Here is an 18334-nt window from a genome sequence, read left to right as displayed (position 1 = left end):
ATTTTCCTAACCCATAATGTAACATTGTTAAAGTGACAGAATTATAGACTGAAGATGGTGGTCACCAAGAACTCTGTAGTAGACAGGGTCAGAGGGCAGTCAGAGCTATAAAAGGGAACTTGGGAGATTCTTGTACACTGAAAATGTGCATCATGATTTTGTAAATGCCCTTACATAATGTAATCGGTGTCTAAGGTGTTTGCTGTTGGGGAGCAGATGAAATGTGGTGGCATTTTGTCTCTTTTGTTATAGCAGTATGCAGATGTAGAATTTTCATGATAGAAAGTTCAACTAAAAATGCCAGTGGAACACTTTGTTCAACTTTTACCTCTCTCTTCTCTTATTTCTTGTATATTTACCAAGTATAAACCTATCATTTTTCAGTTTGTTTAATTTAAGTCATTCTGCTCATTTTTAAAGAACAATTAAATCTCAGTATGACAGATTATATATTTTTAGACTCTTGTTTGTCTGTTTCTATAAAAAAATTTGTGTATGCCAGGGAATAAGATTTATTTATACAAAACTTACCAATCCTTACTTAAGTGTACAAATGCTGTGTGTCTGTGTGTGGTGTGTGTGTAATATGATTTAAAATTTCAGGAGGCACCATATTTCTTCAATAAAGCAGCCATTACCTACATTTGGGCATCATGATAATAACGTGTTTAATTCAGTTTCTAAATGTTAGCCTCAGACTTTGTGCTTCTCCTAACATTGCTTGCAGCTGTCGGGGAGTCACTTTGCAGCTCTCTGATGCCTTCTGTATAAAATGTTCACATTACACCTTCTACCTTAAAGCCCTTACTTACCTTTCATTGTGACACTGCAAAATCTCTCATTGCCTTCATCTATAAGATGGTATTGGTTTACTTACATTTTTAGAAGGCACACTTCCCTATTAGTTCTTAGGCAGGGGCTCTGTTCATTTTTCACAAATGAAACAGGTTAGGAAATTTGTTTGGGGAAGCTTCAACTTTGAAATTATAAAGCACGTTAGCATTTTACCAGCTGAACACAAATGAGTTTGGTTGTAAGAGACTTTCCTTAATAATTAGAGCATAAAATTCACTTTAGACGATTACCAACTTTGGGAATGATTCCTTGGAGAGAATGCAGAAATGCCCCGTTTTCTTCTTTCTGATGGAATGACTATTCCTGCTTATTTTGTATGGAAAATCCTCACAGACATTTTTGTCTTTGGTCATGCTTGCCTCTTCTTACACATCCTTGGTTGTTCCTGGTACATCAGAGGCCATGGAATCAAAAGGTGGGATTTGAGGGTGGGGACCACTCATAGCACACTGCTTTCAAAAGTGTATAGTGACTTAGATTCTAATTGTTCTGCATTGAATTTTGTCATATTCTGAATTTTCTTGTTAATTGACTTGAGTTTGATTGGATCTTATTCTTTAAGTAATTAGTCCATAAGGTGTACAGTTACATACAGGTTATTCAGGCTAGCGGTTTATAGCAAAAAGAACACTTACCTTAAAAGTGAAATTCAAATCTTTGCCTGATCAATTACCCTAATCACAGAGGAAATCTGCGTTTTTGCTCTAGCCAGGTAAGTAGGTTGTAATTCTAAGCGGTTTGGTTTACTAAGCATGATTAAGACACCCTTCCCTTTGAGGTTTACCCTTTCACTTTAAGGTACAACTGTTTATCATCTTAGGTCAAAGGTTATAAAAAGCAGTCATCAATTAGAGCTTTATTGGTTGTAATTGGTAATGCTCTGAAAGGAGCCAGCTGAACTGAACCTGATAATAAAAGACTCTTTGTGAAAATATTTAATAAATTAACACTCTGTCGTGCACCGGGGAAGCTAATTATAAAGACCGAGATTGTTAATCATGATGTTTACTTTCTTCAAAAGCACAGGCTCTGCTCCATAATCATTAGACCCCAGCGTTCTTTCTTTTCTGTGTTTAAACCCCAGAGGGGATGCTCTTCCGTGCCTCCTGCCTGGGTATTGCTGCAGGAGGAAATGCCAAGACAAACACAGGTTATATGGGCATCTGAAAAATAAACAGGACGCTGCCAGAACATCAGACTGCCTCTGCTATTTTCTAGAAGGGTCAGAAGTTTATGTAGATTCCCTTTTGTAGTCTTTTGAATATTTTGAATAAAATAAAAATGGAGGCATTTGAAAATAGTGATATTTTTAATGATAAATTGTCTACCATAGCAATTACCCTTTCTTCATAGCTTATTTTCTGAAATGTTTTGACATTGTTGTGGCTTTTGAGGTGCAGGCATTTTTCTGACCCCTAAAGTAGGTTCCTAGAGTTGTGACACACACCATCCTGACTCCTGAGTGACCTTGCTGGGGGAGCACTCTGAGTGGGTTTTTACATCTGGGAATGGAATGTTTCTAGATTTAAGCAATAGGGGGCATGTCGGGGTTGTTCCTTACACATGTTCCTGCAGTCTGATCTTTAGGGCAGCTCTAATGAAAGAAACCCTGCTTTGGGCTTGCTGTGCAAATTAGCCATCTGGTGAAGTGTAATATCCCGCTGAACATCATTATGGGGCCCTAGGAAGAGTGCTCCCCTTTACAGATGGACACAAATTAAAGTCGCCCTTTAAGGTCCCACTCCCTCCCCCCTTTTAAACTCTGAATAAACCTGTCTACACTTGGTTTCTGTGACAGTTAAAAGAGTGTTCCAGCTGCAGGCAGGGTGGTGAAATTACAGGCTTTGCCGAAATGGAAATATTGCTTCCTGTAGACAAGCCGGAAGAACAATGGTCTGCATTTCCGTTCTCCCATTCACTTCCTTTGTTCTTTGTCTAGGTGTCTTTGTTTTTCAGTCTGAGTGTTATTTTCTGTTACCATGATTTGTAAAAAACATTCTTTCACAGACTACATACCACAGAAAAAAGTGCTCCTTTAAGACCTCTGTAGTCAGGCACTGGCCTAGTCAATATGTCACAATCACAGGATATTGGTCTGCCCTACTTTGCATACTGTGTAGACATATTGCCCATATGAGGAGGCTTTTGATGTCAGCTTTTTCCTTCTATACCACTATATGAAGATTTCCCTATTGTTTATAAGATATGAAATAGGTGTCTGTGCATGGTTTTCCTTAGGCTCTAAGGAGGATTATCCCTCTTCCTCTGTCAAAAATAGTATCTGTGGCTTTGCCTGTCACCTGTGCGTATCCATCAGACACTGTGATCACCTCCAGATTAATCGTGTTGTCTAACACAATGCAAATTTGTGTTAGGAATTGTTACACTTACTGTTTAGGGAATAGTAACCAGGAAAATAGCCTATATGTGTTCAGTACAGACACAGTTCTGTGGATTTTTTTTTTTTTTAATATTTAAAGAAAAATCTATTTCTTTCTTTCTTTCTTTTCTTTTCTTTTTTTCCTTTTTCATCTGGGTACATGCACACAAGTCACAGTGATGTGTACTGATCTTTGGACAGTTTGGGAATCATCAGGCTTAAGTAGTTACCCAGTGAGCCATCTTACCAGCCTCTTTCCATTTTAGAATGTTTATGACCCATAGTTGTTTGAAACTACAGATGCAGAGCTCACAGAAATGTATGGCTAGCTAGCTACAGTATACATTTTTATCATGCATAGAAAGGCTTTTGTTTGACCTTTCTTTCTTCCAGTCCTGGGGCCGCATGATCTTAATTGTTTGGTGATATACATTTGTAACCTGTATCTGCAGAATGTGTTTTTGAGCTTACTTAGAATCTGATCCTCCTGCTCTTATGTATCTAAACACAAAGCCTCGCTCACTTGTCCACACTGGCAGTTTTCGCTGTTTGTGTTACACTCCTGTCTAGGTAAGTATTTGAACACATGGAGAAGAATTCGAGCTTTTAAACCTGTGTTTTTATTCTAATTTTCTAACATTTAGCCGGTGATTCTGACATTTGTGTGGTTGGAGAATATTTATTTAGGGAAAGCAAGTAGGGACAGTGTTGTGGATAAAGCTGTTGAAGGATGCTTTCCATGGAGACCTTAGGGAAAGGCGCATGCATTTACAGTGCACTGCTATGTCTTTGTGGAAATGTTGTGTGTGAAGTAGAGACTCCCAAGAGGATAAATTTAGAGGACGACACACCAAACCAGTGCGTGGTAACCATCACCAAGTGTTCTGACTGTGGGTGGCTTTTGTGTTCTTGTTGCCTATTTCATGTTTCCTAATTTTTCTAAAAGTCATATTTTACTTTTATAATTAATAACAATTTAAAACATGATACATACTGTCTAAAACACAAGTAGCAAAATATATTTTTTAAAAAGGAGAATAATTTCTAGTAGAGTGTGTCAAAGTGTATTATTTCCTGGCAAAATCTAATGTTAAGGTTGATGATTTGGTTCAGGGAACAATCACTGCCATTTACCCCAAGCTTCTTTCGGGATATTATATAATACTAAACACGTAAGTGAAATTTGACTTTAGTAAGTAGAATACCAAGTGAGGTGAGGAGCTCAACAGCTTGAGACCGTGAGAGGCAATGGGAACACGAAGTGTATGAACCTGGCACCTTGGTCTTAAGGAAATGCCCTATTAGGTTCCTGTGGCCTTCTGTCACATTGTCATCAGTTGATGACCTTGTATCTAAGTTATTTATTTGCTTTTACTTTTAAACAAATCTTTCTTTAGTTGTGTTTGGCACCTAGGAAGTGGGGGCAGGAGGATCAGTTTAGGGCTTTTCTCAATTACACAGTGAGTTCTAGGCCAGGCTAGGCTATATGAGAGCTTGTGTCAAAACAACACCCTTTCAGCCCTTGCAGAGAGAGAGAGAGGTGGGGGCGGGGGAGGATCTTAATTAACATATTGTTGCTTTGCTGACCAATAGCACTATAATAATGTTTTGGGGCGCTTGTATAACACACAGGCTTTCTCTGTAAGTCATTGTAAGCCTTCATGGGCTTAGGACCGTTGGACATCATTTTAATGCTATAGGTAAGGGCCATTTTAACGAGCAGAATAATGAACAAAAAGTAGAAAAATGCAGAGAATGTGGCATTGGATAGGCCATGAAAGTGATACTTGTTTATGGTATGAGACTGAAACAAAAGGCCGCATATTGCCTTGTTTGACCTTAGTGAGGAACATGTGTATTGGACAATTTGAAGTTTTAGACATTCTACACATAGCTGTGAATGTCTATGAACGAGCTATGAGTATTGACTTTGGAGTTGAGCTAACGTTTAACAAGTGATGAATTTGCAAGTACAGAGTTTTTGCATAATGAAGATGGCCTGTATTTTTCCCTCTGCTTCCTGTCTTTAGATGAGATGCCATCAAACTATTGACCCAGATTGGAAATGCTGAAATGCCCCTGTTCTTATCACCACGCCCACCATCCACTTGTTCATGAGCGTATGACTCTCCTGCCTGCCTGCTTCCCAGTGGTGGGACAGCAGCCTTGTGCCACCTGTCTGACTTCCTGCCTGACCTCTTGGAATCTCATTTTTCTTTTCTTCATTCTAGTCTCTGTACACTTAGATCTAAAATGCAGGGAGTTCTTTCTGTCATTACAGCTATTGCCATATAACTTTATTTATAAAGAATTCACTAGTTCCTACAGCTTTGTCCCTAGCTGTCCCTGCACCTCACCATAGAGAACCTCTTTACATTTTTAAAATGTACGATGAGCTGTTTCCTTTGAGTCTCTCTAAGTGTTGCTTCTAGGAATAGACTTTTCTCACTAATTTTTCAATTAACATAGCTGTTAGGTACCCCCCAGATGTTTTCTACTAATAAACTATCCCCTTCTCTCCCCTCATTTTTTCCCTTTCTCAAACCTGTAGAATCTATTATTGGTTCTGAGATCAGAGCTGAAATGAAACCCCATGGTTCATATAGTAGCCTGCTTCTAAAATGGTCTGATGCCCACTTCTTGAATCCCACCTTTAGAAACCAAGTTGACAAAATTGGCAGAAGGAATAGAATTCTTCAAGGTGAATTCTTTAATACCACCAGGGAAAATCCAACTCATTTTTGTAAGTGAGGAAGAGAGACTTATTAGTTCAGTTGGCCCATTCTCTGTTTAAGGAATATTAGAAAGGAAATGAATCTGATTTTTATATAGAATTTTATCTTGTATATTCTGTGTCATTTACAACAAAGAAATCAAATTAGTACCTGATGGTCTAATTAGAATGGAGGCTTTCCTTAAATTTATAATTAAGTGTATCTTGGCTCTAAAGCATGTTAAATAGGTAATGTCACACTAGAATAATAAAGGTCCTTCAAGGCTGTTAACCTTAAAATGAAAAGCCCTGCAGTGTATACAGCATGTAACTGACATTCAACAACGTCACTGTCCTATGACTCGGTGACAAGTAGGGAATAACTTTAGCAAGTCAAATGGCAGTCTCCACTTGTTACCTAATAATTTGAATAATTTCCTTCCTCATTAACTGGTGGATGAAAAAAGTGATGAAATAGCCATGCTAATATGTAATTTCATTTCATACATAAGAAATACCCGTAGACAGTGACAATCACTTTAGCAGTTCAAGATGTTTATTTTCAAGGGCACAGGGCTTTACAGCCATGATCCAGGGGCAAAGTTCACCTTGCTACCTATATCTATATAGCCTGTGAACTGAAACTGAGTTTGACATTTTAACATAAAAGGTAATATTTCATGACAGATAAAAATTATATTATTATTATTCCAGTTTCTCTAAGGAAGGTTTTTGAGTGCATGCCACATTTCTTTTTAAAAAAACTTTTTATTGGTTCTTTGTGAATTTCACACCATGCACCCCAGTTGCACTCATCTCCCCTCCTCTCATATCCACCCTCTACCCTTGCAGCTTCCTCCTATAACAGAGAGAAGAAAATCTCCCTGTGGAACCTGTAGTGTGTCACAGTGTGTCCCACAGTATACTCTTTTGTCCATACTTCTTTGCTTGCAAATGTTCATTGCAATGACTTATTGGTCTGGTATGAGACTTCTAGCTTCTGCTGTTCTGTCAATGCTGGAGCCTATGGGACTAGTTGTTTTTTTATGTCATGGAGATCCTGCAGTTTTATATCTGTAGGCCTGGCCCCTTCATGCACACCAGCAGTTCATCAGTGGGGTAGATGTTAGGGTGGGCCAATTCAAGGTTCTGGATCTAGGCCTAAGAGGTATCTGACTGAGCTAGTCAGTTTGCTGGCTCTCCTACTCTTGTTCCCTTGGGGCCAGTTCACCAGCATCCCTCCTCCACAACCAGGGCCAGCTTTACTTGCTGCCCAGGTGAGGTACAAAGCCCACTCTCATACCCCCGGGGCCAGCTCTGTGACCTGCCACAGATAGTGAAGGACAAGGGAGGACAGGAGGGTGTCTCTTCTTTGTCCATGCCACCTCCCAGAAGACAAGAGGCATGGCCAGCTATCCTGTGCTCAAGGCTGGACCACCTAGAGCCCCCACACCAGCTCTATTGTTCTGCCTAGATGAAGTGTAGGACCTATTCTCTCCCAAGTGCTGGGGTGGTGAGGGGCAGGGACATCTCTCCTGCTCTTCTGCTCTCATGACCCAGCTGGGGCAAGTGGTGAGGATTGGGCGGTAGGGGGAGGGTATCTCTCCCTCATCCATGCCACTGAATGGGAGATGAGTGGTAGGGCCAGCTCTCCCATGCTTGTATCCTTGGAGCTAGCTCACCTGCAACTCCCATAATGCATGGGCTACTCTCCTGAGTACTGCAGCTGGCTAGGAGCAGGGTTAGCTCTCTTGCTCCTGTGCTTCTAGGACCAGCTCTCCCAGGATGCCCAGGTTAGGGGTGGGTCCAGTTCTGCATAGCCCTCAGATATTGATATGCCACTGGGCAGCGGCCTAGATAAGGGATGTCTGCTTGGACTTTAGTGGTAATAGACCCCTGCTGCTGCAAGGCCATGTACCGAGATCTGGTCCCTGGCATGCCACACTTTTTAAAAGCTTGTCTTCAGTCGCTTTGCATTGCAGTGGAATGAGTACCAGCTGCTGGTTAGCCTGAAGAGCAGTTGTCCTCCTCTTTACCAAAGGCTTTTGCCCACCAACAAACTGCATTACATTTGTGTGGTTGTGACTTAAATTAGTTTTTCCAGTTCAGGTTCAGTGTGGATGGTAATATAGCAAAGAAGTCATGATGAATAAACTTCTTCAACGTTTTAGGTTATGGAAGAAAATGACCTAGATAATTGCTTGCCTGTGAGAGGTAGTTCATCTTGTTTATTTTTTAAAAAGTAAGCTCTTATATACGTGCTTGTTATTGATTAGACCTTGTTTTAAGAGTGTTATAGCTCATTGAGCCCATGTAGCAGCTGCTCAAGGTTGCCATCTCCACAAATGAAAAAGACACTGCACAAGCACAGGTGAAAGTTAAGTGAATAGACAATGAAACTTAAATTAGCAGCAGGGATTCAGAACACTTACATTGGCAGGAAGGGTAGAACCATAGTTTGAATGTAGCCACCTGGTCTGAGCCCAGTGCTCTTTGGGATCTTTCTGCTTGTTTTACTTATTAAGAAAAGTCTTGGGTTAAGAACATTTATTCACAATGAGGCATGTTATTACAAAATCCTCTCAATTTGTATTATTTTTCTAGAGCTGCTGTAACAAGGTACCACAAACTATATGGCTTATAACAACAGAAATTTGTACTATCCAAATTCTGAAAACTTGAATTACAAATTAAAAGCATCTTAGAAGACCACACTCCCTTTGACACTATGGAAAGAATCTTGTTTATTTCTTCCTGGCATCTGTGAGTCCCACCAGTTCTTGGTGCTCTTCAGTTGGGTCTGCGTTGACCCACCTCTGCCTCTCTACATGCTGTTCTCCTTGACTGTGTCTTTCTGGGTCTTCTCTTCTGGGAACACCGCCCACCATCTAGCGGGCATGATCACACAAACAGACTGATCACATCAGAATTATTGCCAGTTCTAGCTAAAGCTTCCCCCAGAGTTTCTTGGAAGGGTGTAGGTTTGGGGTACATGCTGTTCAGCCAGAGCGGAGCTTGTGAGAGTAGACTTCATGAGCCAGGTACTGTTCTGAGCGCCACTCATACCGAGTTCAGAAAACCTGTCCGGTGTGTCTTCTGGGAGAGCTATGAATGCAGCCAAACACATTTGTCATGTCGCAGTGTCAAAATGTTGGGAACCCCTGCATGGGGAAGAACTGGAAATGTTTATATCAAGAATATTGAAGAATTTTCTCTTTTGTTTTTGTTCTGTCCCTTCTTGGTAAGATTCCATGTGAAAAAAAGATTTGCCATCCTCATCTCTTGCCCGTCTCACTTTCCATTGACCCCTGTCATCAGGAATGATTTGAAAGCTGACTTTTATCTGGAATATTCTTTTTGATTTTGATGTGACATTTTCTTGCTTACTATAACATTTTAAAACTGTTTGTTTTACCTTCATTTTTGTGAATTTGTGATTATTGACTCAGAAATTAATCTTGGTGTTGCTGAAACTTGAGTTCTGACCTTGTTGTAAAGGTCACCCTTGTCTATTCCTCAGTGCTGTGTGTCTAGGGTGAGCAAATGGTTGCAATTGCTTTTATATCCTGTCATTATTATCATTATTACAAGTAGGCTCTGAGATATGTGCTATTCTTCATATTCCACACCTGGAGTCTATTCAGTTCTTTCCAATTTCAAGGATAATTTGTTCAATTATATTATTTGCTTTTGCCTCGTTTACAGGGTGCCCGAGAAACGTTTGAGAATTACTACCGAAAACAGAGGCGAAAACAGGCTCGGTTGGTGCTCCAGCCTCCATCTAACATGGTAGGCTTGCTACTCGCCCTTTCTGTACTTTCCCCCTTTTCTTCCTGCTAGCTGAGTGAGTGTGTCTGTGCATGTATACGTGTGTCTGTGTGTGTATATGCAGGTGCACCTGCCTGTGTGTGCTTGCTGTCATTCTGACACAACTTTGGGTGGATTTGCCATGAAGTAAGAATACTAGTAAACTTTTCTTGACTGTTATGTGCCATCCATTATTCTAAATACAAAGTATGTATCTGATCAGTTCATTCCCATTGCTAACATGAAGGATCAGTGGCACTATCTGTGGACTTAAGCTTCCTGAGAATAACTGATTTTTCACATCTTAAAATAACAACACAGAAACAGTAACTTTGCTTTGCTTTATTACAGCACGAAACTTTAGATGGCTACAGGAAGTATTTCAATCAAATTGTAGGGTAGGTACCTGTGGGCATTTCTGTACTTAATTTGGAGGACTTATAAAAGACATACCTTTACTTGGGAAATTTTCTCTCTTTTGGTAATTTTAAAGAAAATACTTAGTTATTTTCTTATAATTTAGAAGGAACATCTTCCTGGGTGTGGTTGCACACACTTGGTAGTCAGTGCTTGGGGGGGTTGGTGCAGGAAGATCACCTGGGCTGCACAGAGAGATGCCATCTCAACAAACAATGAGAAGGAACTCTTCCTTGTCCCAGCATTATATTCTTTGAGGAAACTTTTGTGATGAAACATCTGAACACGGACTCGTAACAATATTTGATGTTTTGTTTCTTCATTTTTTGTTCTACTGTGGGTAGAGGGGCGGAGATAAGCAGCCACATTGGTAGAATTTTTTCAAACAGTAAAATACTTTTGGTCTAGCAGAATTTAGGAGCTTTGTCACAACTTTTTGGCATAGTGGCAGTCTGAAAACAGCTATGTATGACTCAGAAATCTGTGAGTGAATTACACTAAAACAACTTTCCTTAAAAAGGGTGTTGGCAGGCTGGCCCCACAGCATGCAGTGCTGTTCTCATCTGGGGTGGACCTAGTAGTGTGAAGTCAGGGTTACTTAGTAAAGAGTCCTGTATACGAGCCGCTTGTTCCAACTCCGAGATGACAGCCGTGGCTAAAAGAAGGGCAGTGGAATTGGGTTATTCAGTAGAGCTTCCCTGCCCACCTCTTCCTTCTTTTCTCCTTCCCCACTTTCTCTCTAGCTTTCCTTCTCCTCTTCCCTTGTGTCCTTTCATCAGATTTAATTGCTTCAGTGTAATGAACAGCTTCCGTTGTGCCCATCATTGATGGTTGAAGAGTATAGCTACTGCTAGAATACTTACCTAGCACGCATAAATCAGATGTGGTACACCTATAATTCCAGTGGAGGTTGTAGGATCAATAGCTTTAGGTCACATTTGGCTACATAGACAGTGTGAGGCCAGCCTGAGCTTCAGGAGGCATGAGACCTTGGTCTCTTTGATTTTTTTTTTTTTTTTATATAATTAAAAAAAATTCTCTATTAAAGTTTTTTTATTTGAATGAGTATTTAAACAAGGTAACTGAAGATATGTTTTAAATGCACTATAAGCTCCAACAATGAATTTAAAAACATACATTTATAATTTAAAAGAATATCTCAACCTGACTTATTATTTTGAGGCAATGTCTCATAAAATTCCTATTTAAGTCATTCTGAAGCTTAGGCAGGGCTTGCTTTAGCCTCCTGAGTCACTGGAGTTATAAGCCTGATTAGGGGAATTATTTTGGTATGTTGCATATTTGAATTCTTGCAATCTGTAGATTTTAATGTTTATTATCTGCTTAAAATTTGTTAGTTTCTTGAAATACACTGCATTTTAAAAATACATTGGAGATAGACTTTAGCAGGTATATGTACTTTCCTCTCTTAAATTGTTGGGTTATGTGGTTGACATTAGAAATGAAACTTTAGTTTTGGTAAAGGTTCTAAGAAGATATAATATGATTGTAGATGTGTTCTCAATCTATCAAGTAATTTTATTTATGATAATGAATAGTTTTTTTCAGAAAAAAATTTCCTTTGAGCAGTTGTTAATGTCAAAGCTTAGTGGTCAAGATAGCAACTGTAATCTCTGAAATCTGTGCTTTCTTTTCTTTCCAATCACAGATTTTTTGTGGTTGAAGATCACATTTTACATACAACCCAAGGTTTAGTGAATAGAGCCTACATTGATGAACTGTGGGAAATGGCACTTTCAAAGACCATCGCTGCATTGCGTACCCACTCGGTATGTGGGGTGCCCAGGAAGAGCTTCCTTACTGCTGATGTCTGTATGCTGCCTGGTGTTGCGCTGATTTCATGTCGACATACACCTTGGGAAACCCTCCTTTGGAGATTGTGGAAGCCCTGCATTTAGATTTCTGAGTTCTGTAACACTGAGCTTGCCTTGTTGATTCTAACTGCAATACAAAACAGTCACCCACACCTGTCCATGATTCTCTGTGTGTCCAGTAGTGTTCTCTGTATTTCATATACAGGTCCTACTTTTTCCTCACTGAGTACAAAGTCGTGTATTATCATTCATATATATTTTTATGTGTTTCATGGTTATTCACTCAGAAAATACCTCATGTACTATAGACGTTTATACATATAGCTGAAGGATTGCTCTCTGCTTCTAGTTATACAATCATCCTTCCTCTCCACATGCCTAGGCTGAGATGACTATGCTTTTGCTGGCCAACTGCCTGCTAAGCTTAACTCATAGAAGGCATTAGTGGCAAGGTAATAGAGACATTACTAAAAATTTTAGCATGTCACATTGTCTTGTTGCTGGCTGCTCATCATTCCTCATACACTTGCCCATGCTGGTCCTTCATTGTTCCTCTTCCTTTTGGCAGGACTACCACCTCATTGTTATTTGCATAAAATAAGATTTCCTTACTTTGTATGTTTAACCTAGTACCAATAAGTGTCTCAGGAGTGGGTACATTAAAATTGGATGCATAATATTTTCAGCAAGAGCAACTAAGAGCTTGGCAGCTCTAAAGAAAAAGTGTCAGCTATAAAACTACAAGTGAAAAACAAAGAAAGAGATGAAAATGATTGAAGTCATACTGTTTCCCTGAGTGGGAGTGATGAGTCCTAGAGAGCACATCTCAGCTAGTTCTCACTGGGACTTGTACAGTTTTAGTTAGAGCCATTTCCTGTTTTGTATATGCTCTAAGCATAACATGAAAGAAACTAAAACTGAAGAAAATAATTAAAAGACACCCACAGAATGCAATATAAAAATGGTGCCTTGGAAAGTGAGTATCGGATATAAAAATTTAGTCCAGAGATCAAGGCTGCATGTCATTTCATGCTCAAGAAGATAGAGTCGAAGTCAAAAGTCTATCCCATAGTCACAAAGTGACGGAAAGTGTGAGAGGAATGACTAAGAAGCGTGGTTGTAATAGAGACTTTGGAAGATAGCTGACTGTGATAGAGAAAATCAAGTGTCCATCAAGGGGCCTACAGTAATAGAGTAGTAAAGTGGAGAAGATTCGTTGAGTGACAGCGAGAGAACTGACAGCAAATCCTGACAGATAAACATGGAGTCTTCATCATATCTGTCACATAAATTAGTCCTTTAAAGGATGAGTTATATTCAGAGAGCATTTAATGGGCACTTTAGGTTATGTAAACAATAGGCTTTAATTCCCACTGCTAGGTAACTAAAAGATCCTATCCAATAACACACATGGAAGGACATTTGGGAAACATAAAAATGTAAATAGAAAACTTAAAATAAGGTAACTTGAGTAGGTCCAGTTATGTCAGTAACCCAGGAAGTCTAGGAACGCTAGACCATTACAGTGCCTTGGCAGTTTTTACATAAGGAGAAGCAAACAGACAGAAAGCAAATAATGTTGAAGAGCTTCAAGCAGGAGGATTGGGGCTATTTCGTATTAAAATTAGTTTTGACACCAAAAACACAAGGGGTCTTTACAAGAGACAGTACACAAAAGAAAGACATCATAGCAGGAGAAACTCAAGTATATCATCATTATGGGGAAATTGAGCATCCTGCCATTAGACCCTGAGAGATTACATGGAGAACAGAAAACAAAGCTATAACCTAGGAAACTGGAATATCAGAATTGATGAAATTTTATATTAGTAGCATAGACTCTTTAATCCTCCCCTGGAACCTGTATGCCAGGCTAGCCAGCCAAGCAATCAGATGTGTGCAGGCAAGGTTATATATGCTGCTTATTTACAATTTTGTTTCCTGCTTATTTATGCTTATCGTATATCCCTTGTACTGTTTAATGCCATTTTCTTTATTGCATAATCAGAATTCCCTAAGATGCCTGTCTTACTGATTTCATATTTATCTGGTTTAAATGCTCAATTCTTTATGTCTTTTTATATCATCAGTTTATCACTTTTAATTTTCTTAATTTCATTTTATTATATAATTATGGTTATTTGGTGGTATTTCCCATAGTGCCAGTAGTGCAGTGTTTAGTCAGGTTATTTTCAGTCTTTCATATTTTCTAATGTTTGTGCATATAAAGAAATATAAACAGTTACTTTGAAAATGGCTTTAGGCACATACCATACGTTTTGATAGAAAGTATTTATTATTGCTCATTTTAAAATTGTCAATCTATTTTGGGTTCCTTAAATTTTTTTGTATTTTAGTTTATTTATTATTATTGTCTGTTCCTATGATGGGGGCATACATGCTGTACATGTGGTGATGTCAGAAGACAATTTGCAGTCAGTTCATATGTGTTCAGGGGATTAAATCCAAATCTTCTGGATTGTGTCATCGGGCAGCGCACATCTTTGCTGAGCTATCTTGCGGGCCCCATTTTGTTTTTTTCCTTAACCAAAGAATTTGAAAATGTGTTCCCACATGTTAAAGATACAGATCATCCTGGTGAACCCTACCCCCTCGGTTCTTCTCTGATTGAGCCTTTTGCTACCTCGTGCTAGAAAATGGTTCGACTCCTTGTTATAAGTGCCTGTACCAGCTGGTGCATTAGACAATTCAATAAGTAAAAATGTAATTTTTTCATGAGATATTTTCTCCCTTTTCCCCATTTCCCTTAGTCCTACTGTTCTGACCCGAACCTTGTCTTGGACTTGAAGAACCTCATTGTGCTCTTTGCTGACACACTTCAGGTACGTGCGCAGCTGCCACCTGCTGTCCTGGACCGGCTCCATCAGCTAGGAACTGCTGTGCTCTCTCCCAAGCCTGCTTCATTCGTTTTGAGTTTTTACTGTTAATTCTTTCGTACAGCTAGATCTTTCTTTTACTTTTCTTTCTTTTTTTTTTTTTTTTTTTTTTCTTTTGGTTTTTCAACACAAGAGTTTTTCTGTGTAATCCTGTCTGTTCTGTAACTTGCTTGGTAGATCAGACTGGCCTGGAACTCACAGAGATCTGGTTGCCTCTACATCCCAAGTGATGGCATTTAAGGAGTGTGCCACCACCCAGCTCTCTTTTTGCTTCTTTATAGCATATTCTGGGCTTTCTCTTGACCTTTTATGCTCTCTTAAAATGTTCCTACCTTTTTCCCCCCTCAGAGAAAAATTACATGAACCATTTATAAAGTAAGATGTTTTTAAGTGTTTGTAATTCCAGCATGGCACCGTGTGCCTTGTGGTGTGTTCCACTTCCATCTTTATAGTGGTGGCTGCTTTGAACCATGTTAGAGCAGCAGGAAGTATTTGTAACATGGTAGCAGCTTCACTTTCTGTGTTCTTGGAGAATTGCTGTGGGCAGGAAGTCACCGTACGGGAGACTCACCTGATGTTATATGTTCGTTTTAGTTTTTATCATTTTCTTTTTAATGATTCACCTAGGAATATTGATGTGTATATTTGAATTTTTGAGAGCTAAACACTAGATATTAGGTAGAGATGAACAAGTTTGCTTCATCTTTTTTCATTGTTGTTTAAATAATGAAACACCTTTAAGCACCTAATCTTACTTCTGTTTATTTGAAAAGTCTTCTCTGAAAACATAATCTGTTTTCTTTCAGGTGTATGGTTTTCCTGTGAATCAACTTTTTGATATGCTGTTGGAAATAAGAGACCAATATAGTGAAACCTTGTTGAAGAAGTGGGCAGGAGTCTTCCGGTAAGGAGCTGCAGCTGTTCCGATGTTCCTGTCTTACCCTCCCTTATGCGTGTGCACCACTGAGGACCTTACAGACAGAATGAGCACCAAGTGCACATGGCTTATATTTTTCTGACTGCTTCAATTTATGATCCAGAATTGTAATGAATCATAATGATTTGAAAATGATCTTTCAAGGTATCCTGTGTCAAATATATTAGTTCTCACTGTGCTGGGAAAGCCCCATATCCTGTTTGTTTTCTTGGATAAATGCCAGATTTATTGGCTCATAGTATTTAGATTATCTTGTGTCTCCTTACTCTATTGTACAGTTTTTGTTTTTTCCTGAAGGTCATACTTTAGTTTGGTAGTGGTAGCTAAGCAACCATGACTAGTAGAACCTTAGGCAAACATTTTATTTTATAGTGTCTCCTGTGTCTCAGGCGGACCTTGAACTTCTGATCTTCTTTCGTCCATCTTCTAAGTGCTAGAATTATTGGTGTGTCCCACTGGGCCTGGCTCACTTTTTGATAACTCATGTTATTCTTATAAGCAGAGAAATGACTCATTGCAGTCCATATTTGGAGCATATTCTTTATATAGTTATTGCAGCATGCATACAGCAATGGGAAATTATTCTGGAACACTTCCTTCTAGAAGAGACTCTTGGGACTGTTGGCTTGGTATACATGTCTTGTCGGTTCACTTCAGTTTCTTCTGGCTTTGATTCTGTCCTCTAAAAGAAGTGAGAAAAGCTCTCTTCTTGGTTTAATCTTAATTCAGTTTAGTGCTTGATGCCTTAGCCACAGTAATACAGCAAGGAAAAAAAAAAAAGAGTACAAATGGGAACAGAGGAATACAACTATTCCTCTTTGTAGAGGGTATGATTCCATATGTATGAGACCTCTGGATCCACTAGAAATCTCTTAGAGCCATTAAACACCCTCAGCAAAGTTACAGGACATAAGTCAACATACAGAAAGTAGTCTAAGACAAGCATGCTGGAAAAAAACAAAACTCAGGATGCAGTCCCGTATACCATATCCTCAAAAAGCATAATAAACAAGAAAATAAACAAAAGGTCCAGGAATAAACCTAGCCAAAGAGGAGAAAGACCTCCACAATGGAAAATAAGGACGCTGAAGAAATTGAAGAAAATACTAGTGGGTAGAGGACCTTCCATGCTCTGGGTCAGGCGGACTAGTGTTATGAAAATGGCTCCCTTGCCCAGAGTAGCATACAAGTTCAGGAATCTGAGTTTGTCCTTAACTTCAAGAGTTCTTGCTCTTTGCTTATGTCTCCTTCCCAGCTAATCTTGTTTTCAAGTTGTTTTACTTTTAAACCTTTGCCTTCATCGTTCAATATTATTCTTCACAGTTCATGAACATATCATTATTTAGTTCAACTCATTTCTATATTAATGATTTACATCTACTTCCAGAACCTAGAGGTGTGTAATGCTGATAATTGCTGTTATGGGAGGGTTATCTCTGTAGGCAGTAGAGGCAGCATGGCAGAGCATTCTGTGCTCTTTCTGTGGGTTTCTGTTTGGATTTTCATAGGAAACTTTCTGCTTCTGGAGAACTCTTAATGTGCTCAAGGAGAGAGAACTTATTACTGGAAGACATTTGTGACTAGTTTAAAGCAGAAGATAGAGGAGAAAGAGCATAGCTTGGATTTATTGTTAGAAGTTATTTTTCATCTCTGACAGTTCCTAAGTTAGATAGAAAACACTATCCGGTAAACTATTAAAGCTGTCATTATAATCCAATATATCTTACTGAAATGGTCAGCTCCAATATTATTTTTTTCATTTACTTCCTACTTGCCTTTAATTTTCTTCCCATTTGTAAATCACAGGCACTAGAAGGTCATGTTTACAGTTGTGTTCCACTTGTCTCAGAGCTTAGTTTCCTGCTTTCTTTTAAAAATGCCCAAACCAAATGGCTGAGTTGTAGAAGGAGTACAGTAAGGACTTGGAAGTGTTCATGTGAAGTTGTGGTAATCATGCAATCATCAGACTGTCTCAGAAAATGTCCCTGTGTTTAAACCACCCTCCTCTCTCCCTGCCCCTCCCTCCCCTCTCTGCATTTTCTTATAGAAACATACTTGATTCTGACAACTACAGTCCTATACCAGTAACAAGTGAAGAGACATACAAAAAGGTTGTAGGACAGTTCCCATTTCAAGATATAGAACTGGAAAAGGTAAGAGATACTTTAAAGCAAAATATTCTCATTCTCTCTCTCTCTCTCTCTCTCTCTTTCTCTCTCTCTCTCTCTCTCTCTCTCTCTCTCTCTCTCTCTCTCTTTCTCTCTCTCTCTCTCTCTCTCCTTCCCCCCATTAAATTAATTTCTCTGAGACTGAGAAGCTTCAGTTCAAAAAAAATTTTTTTAAAGATTTATTTATTCATTCATCCATCCATCCATCCATCCATTCACTCAGTATACTGTGTTTTGTCTGCATGTATGCCTGCACATCAAAAGAGAGCACCAGATCTCATTATAGCTGGGAATTGAACTTGGGACCTTTCAAAGAGTAGGCTCT

The 18334-nt window shown here is 39.1% G+C and overlaps 1 protein-coding gene across 1 annotated transcript in view; it reads left to right on the top strand.

The window, feature by feature from the left end:
• Positions 1–18334, top strand: part of Exoc6b (exocyst complex component 6B) — a 440601-nt gene that overhangs the window by 210994 nt on the left and 211273 nt on the right. The window contains exons 9-14 of the mRNA XM_051154822.1: positions 9654–9737; positions 10107–10153; positions 11842–11962; positions 14779–14850; positions 15711–15808; positions 17889–17994. Of these exons, the coding sequence (XP_051010779.1) occupies positions 9654–9737; positions 10107–10153; positions 11842–11962; positions 14779–14850; positions 15711–15808; positions 17889–17994 (528 nt within the window). The remainder of the gene's footprint in view (positions 1–9653; positions 9738–10106; positions 10154–11841; positions 11963–14778; positions 14851–15710; positions 15809–17888; positions 17995–18334) is intronic.

This window comes from Acomys russatus, chromosome 13 (assembly GCF_903995435.1).
Source record: "Acomys russatus chromosome 13, mAcoRus1.1, whole genome shotgun sequence".
Taxonomy (NCBI): domain Eukaryota; kingdom Metazoa; phylum Chordata; class Mammalia; order Rodentia; family Muridae; genus Acomys; species Acomys russatus.
This window is presented reverse-complemented; position numbering and strand designations above follow the sequence as displayed.